At 47.9% G+C, this 19,092-nt stretch overlaps 1 protein-coding gene across 1 annotated transcript in view; it reads right to left on the bottom strand.

The window, feature by feature from the left end:
• The window catches only part of RNMT (RNA guanine-7 methyltransferase), a 100,236-nt gene that overhangs the window by 29,252 nt on the left and 51,892 nt on the right, over positions 1-19,092 (bottom strand). The window contains exons 5-6 of the mRNA XM_075314598.1: positions 12,689-12,801; positions 747-928 (exon numbers count right to left, since the gene is read on the bottom strand). Coding sequence (XP_075170713.1) covers positions 747-928; positions 12,689-12,801 — 295 coding nt within the window. The remainder of the gene's footprint in view (positions 1-746; positions 929-12,688; positions 12,802-19,092) is intronic.

The raw sequence follows: 19,092 nt of genomic DNA, 5'->3' as shown, positions 1-19,092 counted from the left end.
TGTATGTAAGGTGCTGGTCTAGTCACAGTCACAGATCGTGTGCATGTATGATCACTACTCCACTCACCTCTATGGGAGCAGTACTGTGCATGTGTGACCAACACTCACAAATACTGTGAATGGAGCAGAAGTGATGCATTCATTTGGATGACACAAAAAGGTTCTTGCAAACCCCGGGTTATTCTCCATTCAAAAAGGGACTGATGTTGAAAGGAGAGAACAGTGCTTAGCCATATCTGGCAAGTCATTGACAATGAATAGAGGGAAGGATGAACATTCCATTCAAGACAAGGCAGGAGAGCCGAAATATCAAAACTGTTGGAGTTTTTATTGATCAGATCCCCAACGATCCACAATAGAGAGGGGACAACTTTGTTTTCTGGGTGCAACCCTTTAATCCCCAACCCGTAGTATGATCCCACCAATATTTACGTAATGAAAGCACACAAGGGTATAGCTAAAGAAGAAATAACTGGTGAAGAGTGGAGCACCAGAGTGCAGTTATATTCTAATTACTTTAATTATGACAGTCATTAAGAGCAGTTCGTTATTTCTGATCTCATTAGTGCCCTCATCTTCCCACATTCCAAGTGCTGATAATCAACACTTACTATTTGCCATCAACACTCCTTGCTGAAGCTGTCAGAAGAATATGCCCGTTTACCAGGGTTTGACAGCATAAACAAACTGACAGCTTATTTTCCTGGGCAGTTTAAGTAGCAATAAAAAGGATCAAGAACACTTACACCAGCTCAAAGCCATCTGGAGTTGTGCCGATGAAATAGCCTCCGGGGCAAAGTCGCTCACAAGCATTTCTCAGCATCATGTCAGCCTGCTCATATGTCTCAAATGAGTAATGATACACAAATTGACAGCTGCAAATGTCAAAGGTGGTGTCTGGATTCTTCAACTTATCCGATAAAAGCTCCTAAAATACAGAAAATGGAAATTAGGAACTTGTTCCATTACCTTATAATAATGTTTGCAGAAAAGCTAAGTATATTCAAATAGATTATTCAATATCCAGAGAGGACTTTGATGGCAGCATGGAGCCAAGGAAGACTTCACATGAAACAATATTTTGTATATAGGAAATTGTCGTTAGGGGTGCTTCACACACAGCGAGCTCGCTGCCGAGATCGCTGCTGAGTCACGCTTTTTGTGACGCAGCAGTGACCTCATTAGCGATCTCGCTGTGTGTGACACTGAGCAGCGATCTGGCCCCTGCTGCGAGATCGCTGCTCGTTACACACAGCCCTGGTTCGTTTTCTTCAAAGCCGCTCTCCCGCTGTGACACACAGATCGCTGTGTGTGACAGCGAGAGAGCGACAAATGAAGCGAGCAGGAGCCGGCATCTGACAGCTGAGGTAAGCTGTATCCAAGATAAACATCGGGTAACCAAGGTGGTTACCCGATATTTACCTTAGTTACGAGCCTCTGCAGCTCTCACGCTGCCTGTGCTGCCGGCTCCGGCTCTCTGCACATGTAGCTGCTGTACACATCGGGTTAATTAACCCGATGTGTACAGCAGCTAGGAGAGCAAGGAGCCAGCGCTAAGCAGTGTGCGCGGCTCCCTGCTCTCTGAACATGTAGCTGCATTACACATCGGGTTAATTAACCCGATGTGTACTGTAGCTATGGTAGGAGAGCAAGGAGCCAGCGCTAAGCAGTGTGCGCGGCTCCCTGCTCTCTGAACATGTAGCTGCATTACACATCGGGTTAATTAACCCGATGTGTACTGTAGCTATGGTAGGAGAGCAAGGAGCCAGCGCTCAGTGTGCGCGGCTCCCTGCTCCCTGCACACACAGCTGTGCGCTGGTAACTAATGTAAACATCGGGTAACCATACCCGATGTTTACCTTAGTTACCAGTCTCCGCAGCTTCCAGACGGCAGCTCCGTGCAAGCGCAGCGTCGCTTGCACGTCGCTGCTGGCTGGGGGCTGTTCACTGGTCGCTGGTGAGATCTGCCTGTTTGACAGCTCACCAGCGACCATGTAGCGATGCAGCAGCGATCCTGACCAGGTCAGATCGCTGGTCGGATCGCTGCTGCATCGCTAAGTGTGAAGGTACCCTTAGGCTCAGTGATTGTATGTGGTCCGGATAAGCTTTACACCACACAGGAGTCTAATTACATATGATTACAGCCTCCACCAGCTCAGTCAGGATGGTCCATGATCGGCCAGATTTCTATAAAGCTAAACACAAAGGAGATAGCGAATCATCACAGCACAGGCAAAATAATGCAAGCTCCCCTCACGTGAAACGCTATGTGCAGGATACATTGTAACCACAAAAAAAATTATATCCCCCCCAGCAATTCCTCCAAGGAGCCCTCATGAAGATAATGTAACATGATCATCTATTAAGTAAATCAAGAGGAACTGGCAAAGCATATAGTCAACTGAATAGGGAGGTAACAAAATCAAGAGGTTAAAGGCCCCGTCACACTAAGCAACATCGCTAGCAACATCGCTGCTAACGAACAACTTTTGTGACGTTGCTAGCGATGTTGCTGTGTGTGACATCCAGCAACAACCTGGCCCCTGCTGTGAGGTTGTTGGTTGTTGCTGAATGTCCTGGGCCATTTTTTAGTTGTTGCTCTCCCGCTGTGAAGCACAGATCGCTGTGTGTGACAGCGAGACAGCAACAACTAAATGTGCAGGCAGCAGGAGCCGGCTTCTGCGGATGCTGGTAACCAATGTAAACATCGGGTAACCAAGAAGCCCTGTCCTTGGTTACCCGATATTTACCTTTGTTAGCATGTAGCTGCAGGACACATCGGGTTAATTAACCCGATGTGTGCTGTAGCTAGGAAAGCAGGGAGCCAGCGCTAAGCATTGTGCGCTGCTCCCTGCTCTGTGCACATGTAGCTGCAGCACACATCGGGTAATTAACCCGATGTGTGCTGTACTAGGAGAGCAGGGAGCCAGTGCTCAGTGTGCGCTGCTCCCTGCTCTCTGCACGTGTAGCTGCGTGAGCTGGTAACCAAGGTAAATATCGGGTTGGTTACCTGATATTTACCTTAGTTACCAAGCGCAGCATCTTCCACGCGGTGCTGGGGGCTGGTCACTGGTTGCTGGTGAGCTCACCAGCAACTCGTGTAGCCACGCTCCAGCGATCCCTGCCAGGTCAGGTTGCTGGTGGGATCGCTGGAGCGTTGCAGTGCGACATCTCACCAGCAACCTCCTAGCAACTTACCAGCGATCCCTATCGTTGTTGGGATCGCTGGTAAGTTGCTTAGTGTGACTGGACCTTTACTGTGAGCTCACTACATGAGGATTAGGACCTATTCTTACTAAGATGTCAGGAAAGTCACATTTAGGTTGGGGCCACACGGGGGCTAATGCGATCCTCGCATGACACTCGGCTCGTGCTGGCAGCACAGCAGGAGCCGAGTGTCATGTGAGTGTCACTGCGACTGAGGTCCAATCAAGCGATCGGACCTCAGCTGCGGGAGGCGGGCCGGCAAAGAGGAGGGATGGGAGGGATTTATCACCCTCTCTCCATTGCCGGCTATTGCCATTCTTGCTCTGCACTCGCATTACACCAGTGTTCTGCGAGTGAAGTGCGATCTTTCTCTCGCCCCATAGACTTGAATGGGTGCGAGAGAAACAATGATCGTATTGCACCTACAGCATGCTGCGATTGTTTTCTCGGTCCGATTGGGGCAGAGAAAATAATCGCTCGTGGGTGCTGACACACAGGCTAATATTGGTCTGAGTGGAATGCGATTTTTATCGCATTCGACTCAGTCCAATTTTCCGGTCATGTATTTTCATACTAATATATATATATATATATATATATATATATATATATATATATATATATATATATATATATATATATATATATATATATATTTTATATATATATATATATATATATATATATATTTTATATATTTAGTCCCTTGGTCAGAAATCTGTGGAGCTCCAGATGTTGATAGCTGGCCGGGAGTTGTATGGAGTTTATATGGAGGTTTCAAAAATTTAAGACAGAATGCATTCTGCAAATTTTAGAACTACGATATAAATGAAGAGGGTGCACAACAGAGCCCACTAAAGATAGATGGAGGTATCAGTCATAGGAATAATAGTTATCAGACATTTAAGCCACCCTCTGCTGTTTGCTTGCTTCTTATTTCACCCATGGAGTGTTATCACTAATGTACCTTCCCTGCATGTAATACAATAGTTGATAGTCATTATCTACTGCAGTTATCGTCATTATCTACCACTCTTGTTCTCTTCTTCCAGTTGCAAAATCCCTCCAGTGTTTGCTGCGATGACCAAAAGTCACTTCTCAGTGTAAGTCTATGAGAGACAGAATGAGGCTCTGATAGACTTACATTGAGCGCTTGTGACTGCCAGCTGTGATTTTCCGACCAGCCAACAGCTGTGGGCATAGGATGGCAGTGGCGCAGACATTAGTGATACCATGCCAAGAATAACACTGAGAAATAAAACGTGTACTAGACACTGAGAAAAAAAAAATCTAAGTGCTGTGACATTGCAAAAGAATAAAACAAAAAAACGACATATTGCCTTTGGGAATTGCTTTTCACAGTATACATTGTGTGGTAAAAAAAAAATTTGCATGTGTCACCATAATCCAAGACCATAACATTTTCATTTATTTTGTGGATGGAGCCATGTGTGGGCTTATGTTTCTCGGAGTTAGACATTTTTATTGATACCATTTTGAGATAAATATGGCATTTTGATCTCCTCTTACAGAATGTTTTTGCTAGTGGCTACCAAAAATAAAATTTGGGTGTTATAAATTTTTCTGTTTATAGTGTTTAAAATTGGGTTAATTGATATATTTAGATAGATTGTATTTTTTGGGATGCAGTTATACCACTTTATTTTTTATTCTTTAAAACCTTCATCTTTAAAAATGGGAGAGAAGCGTGCAATTTAAACTTTTACAATTTTTTAATTTCTTTTAAAGAATTTATTAGTCTCCTGGAGGGCTTGAACCTGCCATCATCCGATCACTTGAGTTTTATACAGCAATACCACAGTATTGCAGCATGTATTAATCATAGTCTCCTTTGAAGCCTCGCAACCGGCTGGGATTGAAAGGAGCTCAAGGATAACAGACACAGGGGTCTTCAACGGACCCCAGACTGTAACAGCAAGCTAACAGCGCCCTGCGATCACACCAAAGGCAACCTATGCCGCTGCACGGTTAATGCCACTCTCAGAATTTTAAAACAGCACTAAAGGGGTTAAAAGGGAACCTGTCAGGTGCACTATGCACCCAGAACCAGTTCTGGGTGCATATTGCTAATCCCTGTCTAACTGTCCCTGTATACACTAGCATAAATAAAGAGATCTTTAAAAAAAAGAGAATTTTGTTGACTTACCGTAAATTCTTTTACTTATAGTTCCGTATTGGGAGACCCAGACCATTGGTGTTTAGCTTCTGCCTCCGGAGGACACACAAAGTACTACACTAAAAAGTGTAGCTCCTCCCTCTGAGCTTATACACCCCCTGGTGAGCAGACCCAGCCAGTTTAGTGCAAAACCTGAAGGAGAATAGCCACCCACAAGTAGAACAGAGCAAGAGCCGGAACAACCGGAGACTCTGTCCATGACAACAGCCGGTGATAACACGCGGAACAAGAAAAAATGCCAACAGGCAACAGGGAGGGAGCTGGGTCTCCCAATACGGAACTATAAGAAAAAGAATTTACGGTAAGTAAACAAAATTCTCTTTTTCTTTATCGTTCCTTTGGGAGACCCAGACCATGGGACGTTCCAAAGCAGTCCCTGGGTGGGAAGAAACAGTATAAACTAAGAAGTAGGCAGAACCTAACTTCACAAATGGGCGACAGCCGCCTGAAGGATGCGTCTGCCCAAGCTCGCATCTGCCGAAGCATGAGCATGCACTTGGTAGTGCTTCGAAAAGGTATGCAGGCTAATCCAAGTGGCAGCCTGACAGACTTGTTGAGCCGTAGCCTGGTGCCTAAAAGCCCAAGAGGCACTGACAGCTCTGGTCGAATGTGCCTTGATCCCCGGCGGGGGAAGCACCTGAGAACTCTGGTAGGCATCCGAAATGGTCGATCTAATCCAAGGGGCTAAGGTCGGCTTAGAAGCAGAGAGGCCCTTGCGCCGACCTGTGGTCAGCACAAAAAGAGAAGCGCACCGCCTAAGTGCAGCGGTGCGAGACACATAGATCCGGAGAGCACGCACCAGATCCAAAGTATACAGCGCTTTTTCAAAGCGATGAACAGGAGCCGGACAAAAGGAAGGTAGGGTAATGTCCTGGTTAAGGTGGAAAGGAGAGACCACCTTAGGAAGAAAGTCCGGAGTCGGACGGAGAACCACCTTGTCTTGATGAAAAACCAAAAAAGGTGACTCCGAAGAGAGCGCAGCCAAATCAGAGACTCTCCTGAGGGAAGTTATGGCCACCAGAAACAGAAAATAGAAAAAGTAGTTCAGCTCACCCTTCCTAAAGTCCAGGTCAGGATCGGTGTTGGTGCACGGAGCTGCCCTGGCCTCAGGCAGAACACAGACAAGGAAACTAGAGTATGATCTCCAGCACTTCAAAGAAGGTTAAAAATATTTATTGAGGTTCTATTAAAAAAGATCCATCGATCATAAAAACAGTGAGGGGGGACACATTAAGAGAAATCCAACATGTTTCAGCTAGTAGAGCCTTATTCAAGGATTGCCATTCTGATCTTGCGCAGGACTCTGGGCAAGAGCGCTAGAGGGGGAAACACGTAGGACAGACGAAACTGGGACCAGTCTTGAACCAGAGCAGCGAATGCCTGAGGATCGTGGGAGCGAGCCACGTAAACAGGAACTTTGTTGTTGTGACGGGATGCCATTAGGTCCACGTCCGAAGTGCCCCATTTGCGGCAGATTGACTGAAACACTGCCGGGTGCAGGGACCACTCGCCACCGTCCACGGTTTGACGGCTGAGATAATCTGCTTCCCAGTTATCCACGCCTGGTATGTGGACTGCGGATATGGTGGACTCAGAGTCCTCCACCCATTGAAGGATGCGTTGTACCTCCATCGCCAGGCGGCTGCGTGTCCCGCCTTGGTGATTGATGTAGGCAACCGCTGTCGCGTTGTCTGACTGGACTCGAATGTGCCTGCCCGCCAACAGGTGGTGAAAAGCTAGGAGAGCTAGAGGCACAGCTCGGGTTTCCAGCACATTGATTGAAAAAGGCTGATTCGGACGGAGTCCAAGTGCCCTGCGCTCTGTGGTGGAGACATACCGCTCCCCAGCCGGATAGACTGGCATCCGTGGTGAGGATCACCCAGGACGGGGCCAGGAAGGAGCGCCCCTGGGACAGAGAGAGAGGCCGAAGCCACCACTGAAGAGAGCTCCTGGTCTGTGGCGACAGAGCCACTAACCTGTGTAAGGAGGAAGGCCGCTTGTCCCAACAGCGGAGAATGTCCAGCTGCAGGGGGCGCAGATGGAACTGGGCAAAGGGAACAGCCTCCATTGACGCCACCATTTGACCCAGCACCTGCATCAGACACCTGAGGGAAGAACGGCGGGGCCTTAGCAGAGAGCGCACTGCCAGTTGGAGGGACTGCTGTTTGACTAAGGGCAACTTCACAAGTGCCGGCAAAGTCTCGAACTGCATCCCTAGGTACGTGAGACTCTGGGTCGGAGTCAGAGTGGATTTGGGCAGATTGACCAGCCACCCGAATTGGGCTAGAGTGGCGAGAGTGAGCGAGACACTCCGCTGACAGTCTGCGCTGGATGAAGCCTTGACTAGAAGGTCGTCCAGGTAAGGAATCACTGCCAACCCCTGTAGGTGCAGAACCGCAATCACTGCTGCCATGACCTTGGTGAATACCCGAGGGGCTGTGGCCAACCCAAAGGGGAGAGCCACAAATTGGAAATGATCTTCTCCGATTGCAAAACGTAGCCAACGCTCGTGTGAAACTGCAATTGGCACATGCAGATAGGCATCTCTGATGTCGATGGACGCTAGGAAATCCCCTTGGGTCATTGAGGCAATGACTGATCGCAGAGACTCCATGCGAAAGTGCCGCACCTGAACATGCTTGTTGAGAAGCTTGAGATCCAGGATGGGTCGGAATGTACCGTCCTTTTTGGGGACTAAGAAGAGATTTGAGTAGAAACCTCTGAACCGTTCCCGGGCGGGAACTGGTACAATTACTCCGTTGGCCTGCAAGGATGCCACAGCCTGTGAGAAGGCGGCGGCCTTGGAGCAGGGGGGGGGGGGGGGGGTTTGAGAGAAAAAATCTGTCTGGCGGTCTGGAAGAGAATTCTATCCTGTAGCCGTGGGAGATGATATCTCTCACCCACTGATCGGAGACGTGTTGAAACCAAGCGTTGCCAAAGTGGGAGAGCCTGCCACCGACCAAGGACGTTGCTGGGGCGGGCAGATAGTCACGAGGAGGCTGCCTTAGTGGCAGCACCTCCTGCGGTCTTCTGTGGACGCGCTTTTGGGCGCCAGTTGGATTTCTGGTCCTTGGCTGAGTTAGTGGACGAGGCCGAGGGCTTAGAGGACGACCAGTTGGAGGAACGAAAGGAGCGAAACCTCGACTGATTCCTACCCTGGGCAGGTTTCCTGGCTTTGGTTTGTGGCATGGAAGTACTCTTCCCGCCAGTAGATTCCTTAATAATTTCATCCAGCTGTTCTCCGAACAGCCGGGACCCAGCAAAAGGGAGCCCAGCAAGGTACTTCTTTGAAGAAGCATCTGCCTTCCACTCTCGAAGCCACAAGATCCTGCGGATAGCGAGGGAATTAGCCGAAGCCACCGCAGTGCGGTGAGAAGCCTCCAGCATGGCAGACATGGCATAGGATGAAAAAGCCGAAGCTTGGGAAGTCAAGGCAACCATTTCGGGCATAGATTCCTTGGTGAGGGAATGCATCTCCTCCAGGGAAGCAGAGATGGCTTTGAGAGCCCACACTGCTGCAAAGGTCGGGGAAAAGGAGGCCCCCGCCACTTCATACGGATTTGGCCAGAAGGTCAATCTGACGGTCAGTGGAATCCTTAAGGCAGGTGCCATCAGCCACCGACACAACGGTCCAGGCTGAGAGCCTAGACACCGGGGGGTCTACCTTTGGGGACTGAGCCCACTCCTTGACCACCTCAGGTGGAAAGGGAAAACGGTCATCAGAACCACGCTTCGGGAAGCGTTTGTCAGGACAGGCCCTGGGCTTGGACACAGCGGCCTGAAAACTGGAGTGGTTAAAGAACACACTCTTTGCTCTCTTAGGCGAGGTAAACTGGTGCTTTTCTGCCAGAGAGGGTTGCTCCTCTGATACTGGCGGATTGAGATCCAATACAGAGTTAATGGAAGCAATCAAGTCACTAAAATCTGAGTCACCGAGTCCGCTCTTGAATCAGAGCCGCGGGAGGAGGAGGGAGAGGGAACCCTAAGTCTCTTCTCAGGAGGACGGGGTCTGGGACCTGAAGATGAATCCTCTGTGAGCTCCGGTCCTGAGAGAGACCTAGCAGCAGAGGCACCCTGTGAGGGGGGCTGATGCAGATTCAGCAAAGTCCTGGACAGAAGTCCCATGGACTCAGCAAAAGACTGGGAGATAGACCTAGAAAAGGATTCTACCCAAGCCGGGGGTTCAGCCACAGGAGCAGGAGCAGCCTGAGAGACCACTGGGGGTGAGACTCCAGGTTGTGGCACCGCGAAGGTAGAGCAGGCATCACAATGTGGATAGGTGTTCTGTTCAGGCAGCAGGAGCTTACATGCAGCGCACACAGAGTAAAGCTTTGGAGCCTTGCTCCTCGTGTGAGACATGCTGCTGAAGTGGGGGCTCTGCCAGAGAATGAACCCCAGAGAGTATACACAGAGGTCCACAACCAGAACCGGTTGTGGCTTACCAGACCGCTGTGCTGTGCAGAGCGGTGTTGTGTGCCCTCCAGATCCCGAAGCCCGGACCCCCAAACAGCACCTCAGCAGGGATGCAGAGACCAGCGCTGAGTGAACGCTGAGAAAATGGCCGCCGGAGCGAAGAGAGGGGGCGGGACTAGCATGAAGAGTGGGATCTGGAGGGCCATAGAGACCTACAGGGGAGGAGAAACTCACAGCAGTGGGGAGTGTCCTTCCCTTGTGCAGAACGGCCGCCGGGAGGAGCCGCGCTGTCCCTCTGCATGAGTGACATGTGAGGGCAGAGAAACGAAACTAGGCCTCCGGCGAAGCCGGGGCCTAAATTTGAGCGGCGAGGCCGACGCGCAGGCACCATCGGCGCGGTTCTCGGGCGATAGCTAGAGAACCCGCCGGAAATGTCAGTAAATACAGCAAACACACTCTCCCCAAACAATACAGCACAGGGACCCCCAAATATAAACGCCTCAGGTACTTAGCTGCTGAGACGCAGGGCCATGTCCCTGGGGATGAGTGCTCCGGTCCAGCAGAGTCCTGAAGGGCTGCGGATGGAGACCGGTCTCCTGCCAGGCATGGAGACCGTGCTGGCTCCCACTTCAAGCCAGAGCCCAGGAGGGATGGTGAAGGAGCACGGCATGTAAGGCTCCAGACTAGGAAATCAACCTTACAACACCGCCGACAAAGTGGGGTGAGAAGGGACATGCCGGGGGTCCAGACGTGGACCCGCAGTTCTTCAAACGCATTCCAAAAGGAAAAAATCATATGAGAATGCATGTGTGGATGTATGCCTCCTGAACACAAAGCGATAAACTGGCTGGGTCTGCTCACCAGGGGGTGTATAAGCTCAGAGGGGGGAGCTACACTTTTTAGTGTAGTACTTTGTGTGTCCTCCGGAGGCAGAAGCTAAACACCCATGGTCTGGGTCTCCCAAAGGAACGATAAAGAAAAAGTATTTTTAAAGATCTTTTATCATATGTTAATGAGCGAAGGGACTAGTCCCAAGGGTGTGATTTTTTCCCTGGCTAGCCGGCCCACATAGCATGTTAGCACGCCCCTTGGGCATACTAACTTGCTAATAATTCGTGCAGCGACACGCACATACCTGACTCTTCATGGCGGCCAGCGGAGGATGGATGTGCACGATCTGGAGTCCCCTGGACTTCCAATCATGCGCACTAAAGTGATGCCAAGTGTAAGCTTCTGGGCTTCAGTGAGATATAATGCGCATGAGAGGAAGTCACGGGCACTCTGGATCATGCGCATCCATCCTCCGCCAACCGCCATGAAGACTGGAAATATGTGCGGCGTAGCTGCGCGTTCATTAGCATGTTAGTGTGCCCACAGTCCTAACATGCTATGTGGGCCGACCAACCACGGGAATGCACGGCCTTGCAAGGGCCTCAGCATATAAATGATCTTTAGAAATACTTTTTCGAAAGATCTGTGCATCTATGCTAGTGTATACAGGGACTGCTGGGCAGGGATTAGCAATATGCACCCAAAACTACTGAAAAGGTTAACTAAGGCTGGCGCCACAGAGGGATTACTGCGATCCCCTCGCATGACACTCAGCTCCCGCTGGCAGCACAGCAGAGCCGAGTGTCAAGCAAGTGTGCTTGCGACTGAGGTCCGATCGTGCGAGCGGACCCCAGCTGCGGGGGGGGGGGGGGCGGGCTCTGAGGAGGAGGAGGGGGCCGGCTCTGAGGAGGAGGAGGGGGCCGGCTCTGAGGAGGAGGAGGGGGCCGGCTCTGAGGAGGAGGAGGGGGCCGGCTCTGAGGAGGAGGAGGGGGCCGGCTCTGAGGAGGAGGAGGGGGCCGGCTCTGAGGAGGAGGAGGGGGCCGGCTCTGAGGAGGAGGAGGGGGCCGGCTCTGAGGAGGAGGAGGGGGCCGGCTCTGAGGAGGAGGAGGGGGCCGGCTCTGAGGAGGAGGAGGGGGCCGGCTCTGAGGAGGAGGAGGGGGCCGGCTCTGAGGAGGAGGAGAGGGCCGGCTCTGAGGAGGAGGAGAGGGCCGGCTCTGAGGAGGAGGAGAGGGCCGGCTCTGAGGAGGAGGAGAGGGCCGGCTCTGAGGAGGAGGAGAGGGCCGGCTCTGAGGAGGAGAGGGCCGGCTCTGAGGAGGGATTTATCTCGCTCTCTCCTCCGTAGCCGGCTATTGTCATTCTCGCCCTGCACTCGCGGTACACCGCTGTTCTGCGAGTGCAGTGCGATTTTTCTCTCGCCCCATTGACTTAAATGGGTGCGAGAGAAACAATGATCGCATTACAGTCACAGCATGCTGCGATTGTTTTCTCGGTCCGATTAGGGCTGAGAAAAATCGCTCAGGTGTGCTGACACACAGGCGAATATTGGTCAGAGGGGAATGCGATGTTTTATCGCACTCCACTTGCACTGTCTTTCTCGCCGTGTGTCTTAGGCCTAACAGTCGAAGGCTCCACCATAGTTCAGCAACACCCACAGCAGAAAGAGGTAAATCCTGGCAATGTCACAGTCATTATCTGCCGGGAAAGATATGAGCTCAGGGGGGGGTCATAACATAATATTCATACATATACAGTACATATATATATTAAATGGAGTATCCCTAGCTCCCTAACCTCTCTTGCTCAGCAGCTGCAAAGGCTTAGAGGGAACATTGCTCCACAATGTGGCTTACAAGCAGTAAACATGTTCTTGTAATACTTCACACAGACCCCATTCACAACTAGTGACTCAGGCGCGGGATGGGTGAGCAGTTGAGCTCTCGGCCAAACTTTATACTATGTAGATATCTTAAGCAACTTAGTAATTGAATGCAACATTCTTTGATCCTTCCTTAGCCTCTACACAATGAGAATAAAATGCACCTTTGTAGAATCTGCAGTCACAAACTCCGCTTCAAAAGTATACTCCCGGTGGTTGCGTGTTTTCATATCAGAGTACCGCTGCTCACACTGCTGAACAGAAACTTCCGCTATATCTGTAAAAATGATTAAAAAAATACAATGAACCTTAGCAAAGGAGACAGCTGCATGTGTTTAGTTCTAATCCAAAGCTGGTCACCGACTACAGTTAATTAGTGGTAGAAGTGATTAGGTCTTGGAACAATGACGGCCGCCTGGCGCACACTGGTGTGAAAACTGAGCCGTACATAATTAATATTCTTTGTGGGCTGCCATACACAATGAAGGCTTTTCTTACAAAAAGAAAGTGCTGTAAAACGGGTCTTATCATTTCTACCAAAAAATATGAGCGGGAAAACAGTGGCTAATAAATGAAGGATTGGGAAACACATACGAAAGATCTGAAAAGTGTCACAAATCCGAAGAAATTACATGGAAAGCAACATTCATGGCAGTTTGTGAAATAAGGCTAAAGCCTCTACATGTATTGGGCTGTATCGATAAATTATAGTCAGACAAAATATGGTGAGCAGCTTTACTTCTATTGCAAGGGGCATATGTTGCAATGCTCACAGTTTACAATAGCGTTTCCTGGGCCATGGCAAATGCCACAATACCAATCTGTTCCCCAATGGGACACAAATGTACACCAAAGAAAAAAAAAAAAGAAGCAAGAAACACCCGTCCCATGACTTGCACCATATTTGTGTGTTTCAAAGGGCACCTGACTGGACTCACCCACCCACCAGCCTTTATACAGTGGGGGAAAAAGTATTTAGTCGGCCACCAACTGTGCAAGTTCTGCCACTTATAAAGATGAGATCTGCCTGTAATTGACATCATAGGTGGCCCATAACTATGAGACACAAAATGAGAAGACAAATCCAGAAAATCACCGCGTCTGATTTGGCAAGATTTTTTTTTTTTTTTGCAAATTATGGTGGAAAACAAGTATTTAGTCAATAACAAAAGTTCATCTCAATATTTTGTTATACATGCTTTGTTGGCAATGACAGCAGTCAAACGTTTTCTGGAAGTCTTCATACAGTTGGCATACACTGTTGGTGGTATGTTGGCCCATTCCTCCATGCAGATCTCCTCTAGAGCAGTGATGATTTGGGCCTGTCGCTGGGCAACACAGACGTTCAACTCCCGTCAAACATTTTCTATGGGGTTGATATCTGGAGACTGGATAGGCCACTCCAGGACCTTCATATGCTTCTTACAAAGCCACTCCTTTGTTGCCCTGGCGGTGTGCTTGGGATCATTATCATGCTGAAAAACCCAGCCACGTTTAATCTTCAATGCCCTTTCTGATGGAAGGAGGTTTGCACTCAAAATCTCATGATACATGGCCCCATTCATTCTTTCATGTACACGGATCAGTCGTACTTTGCAGAGAACCAGCCTCAAAGCATGACGTTACCACTCCCATACTTCACAATAGGTATGGTGTTCTTTGGACGCAACTCTGCATTCTGTCTCCTCCAAACATGAGTTGTGTTTCTACAAAACAGTTCTACTTTGGTTTAACAAGACCATATGACATTCTGCCAATACTCTTCTGGATAATCCAAATGCTCTCCAGCAACCTTCAGATGGGCCCAGACAAATATTGGCTGAAGCAGAGGAAAACGTCTGGCACTGCAGGATCTGAGTCCCTGGCGGCGAACTATGTTACTAATGGTAGCCTTTGTAACGATGGTCCCAGATCTATGCAGGTCATTCACTAGGTCACCCCGTAGGGTTCTTGTGATCATTTTGACCCCACATGGGGTAAGATCTTGCGTGGAGCCACAGATCGAGGGAGATTATCAGTGGTCTTGTTTGTCTTCGATTTTCCTATTATTGCTCCCAAAGTTGATTTCATCACACCAAGCTGCTTACTAGAGATGAACGAATGTATTCACCACTATTCGGTATCTGACGGATAACAGGCTATTCGCGCCATTTGGTATCCAACGAATAAAACATCCACTCCGATACTTTCATTTTCGTTTCTGACTTCCTGGCGCCTGTTTTCCAGCCAATGAACACATCTGACGTTGCTTGCTCTCACAGTAATGGTGCAGCCATCTTTGTTGTGGTGTTACTGTGATTGGCTTGGCTGCACAGCATCATTACATATACGTTACCGCAGCTTCAAGGAACGATACATATAGTCCCCGCTGCTCCAGCTTCCATCCATTTCGGCCTTTTACTTAGTGACCACAGCTCGCCGTTAGGTCCAACGTGAAGTTATTCTGGTTTCCCATAGACTTACATTGCGAGTCGAATATTCGCAAATAGTCGAATAGCGGTGACCTATTCGTCGGACATTCGCAAAGTCGGATATTTTGGTATTCGATCATCCCTACTGCTTACCTATTGCAGATTCAGTCTTCCCAGCCTGGTGCAGGGCTACAATTTTGTTTCTGAGTCTCTCAACAGCTCTTTGGTCTTTACCATAGTGGAGTTTGGAGTGTGACTGTTTCAGGTTGTGGACAGGTGTCTTTTATACGGATAAGTTCAAACAGGTGCCATTACTACAGGTAATGAGAGGAAGACAGAGGAGCCTCTTAAAGAAGAAGTTACGGGTCTATGAGAGCCAGAAATCTTGTATGTTTTTAGATGACTAAATACTTATTTTCCACCATAATTTGCAAAAAAAAAAAAAATTGCCAAATCAGAGGCGATTTTCTGGATTGGTTTTCTCATTTTGTCTCTCCTAGTTGTGGTCTACCTATGATATGAATTACAGGCCTCATCTTTTTAAGTGGGAGAACTTGCACAATTGTTGGCTTACTAAATACTTTTTTCCCCACTGTAACAAGTCCTTTATATTGCCTGCCACCTAAACATAGTCCTTTTTTCATATGTAAATTAGCGCTTTGACTACTGGATGGAGCATTAGTTCCCAGACTAGTCCATCCTCTCTGCAAGTTATCACGCCTCTGTGGGAGACCTGTCAGGTTCCCTTTAAAAGGAATCTGTCACCAGGGTTTTGCTACTCCATCTGAGAGCAGCATAATGTAGGGGCAGAGGTCCATATTCCAGCGATGTGTCACTTACTGAGCAGTTTGTTGTGATTTTGATAAAATCAATCTTTTCTCTGTTGCAGATCTAGCAGTTATACAGAGCTCATGAATATGCTGGACTACCTGGCAGCACACCAAGCAGTCCTCTAATGATAATCTACTGCTGATTGAACAGTGATTTTATTAAAACTACAGGAAGCAGCCCAGTTAGTGAAACTCCACTGGAATCAGGATCTCTGCCCCTACGTCATGCTGCTCTCCGATTAGGTGGCAAATCCTGGTGACAGATTCCCTTTAAGACACATCTGTGCCCTGTCCTAAAAGGAGGAATGGATATGCTGAAAAAGGATAGTAAGTAGCAGAAAGGATATAATTTTGGCAACAATTTCTGACACAAAGAAAGAATGAGTAGGGGGTATATACTTGGAATAAATAATCTAAAAATGTGCCAGATTTGATAAATCTGGCACATTTTAAGGAAGTCTAACTTAAAAGGTATTTTCCCATCTCCAAGATACTTTCCCAATACGTAGTAGGTATAATAATAATAATAATAATAATAATAATAATAATAATAATAATAAAACAATTTTAGCAAATACCTTCAATTAGAAACGTAGCATAGTTCTTCTGATTCACTATGTGGCTTATCTCATATTCAGGGCATTGCAGGACCTTAGGTATCCATGGTTAGGAGCATGAGCAACTGACTGACTAGATGCGTGGTCATAACCATGGACACCCAAGATTCTGCAATGCCCCACACATGAAGTAAGTAACAGTGAATCAGGAGAACTATCCTGGAGATCTAAATTAGAGAACAATGTATGATCACTTGCTTTGCTTTTTCAGGAATACAATCTACATTGATCAACATTTGAAGGGTTTTTTTTAAATTTGTTTTTTTAACCCCTTCACCCCCGGCCACTAAAACACCCTAATGACCGGGCCATTTTTTGTAATTCTGACCAGTGTCACTTTGACAGGTTATAACTCTGGAACGCTTCAACGGATCCTGGCGATTCTGAGATTGCTTTTTCGTGACATATTGTACTTCATGTCAGGGGTAAATTTAGGCCGATATTTTTTGCGTTTATTTGTGAAAATTTAGGAAATTTTGCGAAAATTTTGCAATTTTCAAACTTTGAAAATTTATGCCTATAAATCTAAGAGATATGTCACACAAAATAGTTACTAAATAACATTTCCCACATGTCTACTTTACATCAGCGCAATTTTCAAAACAATTTAAGTTAGAAAGGGTCAAAGTTAATCAGCAATTTCTCATTTTTCCAACAAAATTTACAAAATAATTTTTTTTAGGGACATCACATCACATTTGAGGTGACTTTGAGAGGCCAAGGTGACAAAAAATACCCAAAAGTGACCCCATTCTAAAATCTGCACCCCTCACTCTGCTCAAAACCACATCCAAGAAGTTTATTAACCCTTTAGGTGCTTCACAGCAACCAAAGCAATGTGGAAGGAAAAAATGAAAATTTTACTTTTTAACACAAAAATGTTACTTTAGCCATAAAATTTTAATTTTCACAAGGGAGAAAACAGAAAGTGCACCCTACAATTTATTGTGCATTTTCTCCTGAGTACACAGATACCCCATATGTGGTAAACATCAATTGATTGGGCGCACGGCGGAAGGAGCACCATTTGAATTTTTTAACACAAAATTAGCTGCACTCATTAGCGGACGCCATGTCGGGTTTGAAGACCCCCTGAGGTGCCTAAACAATGGAGCTCCCCACAAGTGAACCCATTTTGGAAACTAGAGCCCTCAAAATAATAATTTTTCTAGATGTTTGGTGAGCACTTTGAACACCTGGGGGCTTCACAGAAGTTTATAACGTTGAGCCGTGAAAAGAAAAAAAATAAAATTTTTATCACTAAACTGTTGCTTCAACTAAGTAGCTTTTTTTTCACAAGGGTATCAGGAAAAAATGCACCATGAAATTTATAGTGCATTTTTTCCTGAGTACGACGATACCTCATATGTGGTGGAAAGTAATTGTTTGGGCGCATTGCAGGGCTCAGAAGAGAAAGAGCACCATTTGACAGCAAAATTGGTTGGAATCATTAGCTGACGTAATGTTGCATTTGGAGACCCCCTGAGGTGCCTAAACAATGGGGCTCCCCCACAAGTGACCCCATTTTGGAAAATACACCCTTCAAGGAATTTATCTAGATGTTTAGCGAGCCCCAAGGGCTCCACAGAAGTTGATAATGTTGAGCCATGAATACAATTTCTTTTTTTCACCATAAAACTGTTACTTGAACCACGTAGCTTTTTTTTCACAAGGGTATCAGGAAAAAATGTACCATAAAATGTATTGTGCAATTTCTCCTGAGTACGACGATACCTCATATGTGGTGGAAAGTAATTGTTTGGGCGCATGGAGGGGCTCAGAAGAGAAGGTGCACCATTTGACAGCAAAATTGGTTGGAATAATTAGCGGACGCCATGTCATGTTTGGAGACCCCCTATGGTGCCTAAACAGTGGAGCTCCCTCACAAGTGACCCCATTTTGGAAACTAGACCCCTCAAGGAATTTATCTAGATGTTTGGTGAGCCCCTTGCACCCCCAGGGGCTCCACAGAAGTTGATAACGTTGAACCGTGAAAATTTTTTTTTCTCTATCGCTTCATTGGGGGACACAGGAAACCATGGGTGTATGCTGCTGGGACTAGGAGGTGACACTATGCAAATAAGAAAGTTGTCTCCTCCCCCGCAGTATACACCCACTGACCGGAGCTGAGGAGATCAGTTTTTGCTTAGTGTCCGAGGAGGTTGGACACGCAGGGGCTGCTCTCAGCCCCTCAGGTTTGTATTGTTGTGTTTTATTAATCTTTTTCCTTTGTTTTTCAGACACAGCTCGTCGGGCGACAGGGTGTAATCGCTCACCCTGCTCTCCCACATAGAGACCGGTCGCACAGAAGTGGGGTTCGTCCGCCACTTCCGTTGTCTTCCGTGTCTGTCTGGCAGGACCCTACCCCCCTAACACTTTCAAGCGGTTTGGGGGGCATCCGCACAGAGGGACAGGCGGATGGTCCTTGCCCCCCTCCCCAAAGACTCTCTCGCTCCCGAGCCTGATTGTGGGGTAGGAGGACGAAGACCGTACCTAGGATGGAGAGGTACCCTTCCGGTCTCCCCTATCCCCGGGACGACCGTCGAGACGTCTTCGCTCGCCTCCCAGGACGCATCCAGGATCAAGGACAAGCCGGGACCTCAGGCTAAGTACTCCGCACTCCCCTGTCCCGGGTTATGGGGGGGGAGGGATCCCGTCTATATTCCCCACTGCTCCTTTTCCATTTGGGTCAGGGGGTCCCATATCCCCT

Source organism: Anomaloglossus baeobatrachus, chromosome 6 (genome assembly GCF_048569485.1).
Source record: "Anomaloglossus baeobatrachus isolate aAnoBae1 chromosome 6, aAnoBae1.hap1, whole genome shotgun sequence".
In the NCBI taxonomy this organism is placed as follows: Eukaryota; Metazoa; Chordata; class Amphibia; order Anura; family Aromobatidae; genus Anomaloglossus; species Anomaloglossus baeobatrachus.
This window is presented reverse-complemented; position numbering and strand designations above follow the sequence as displayed.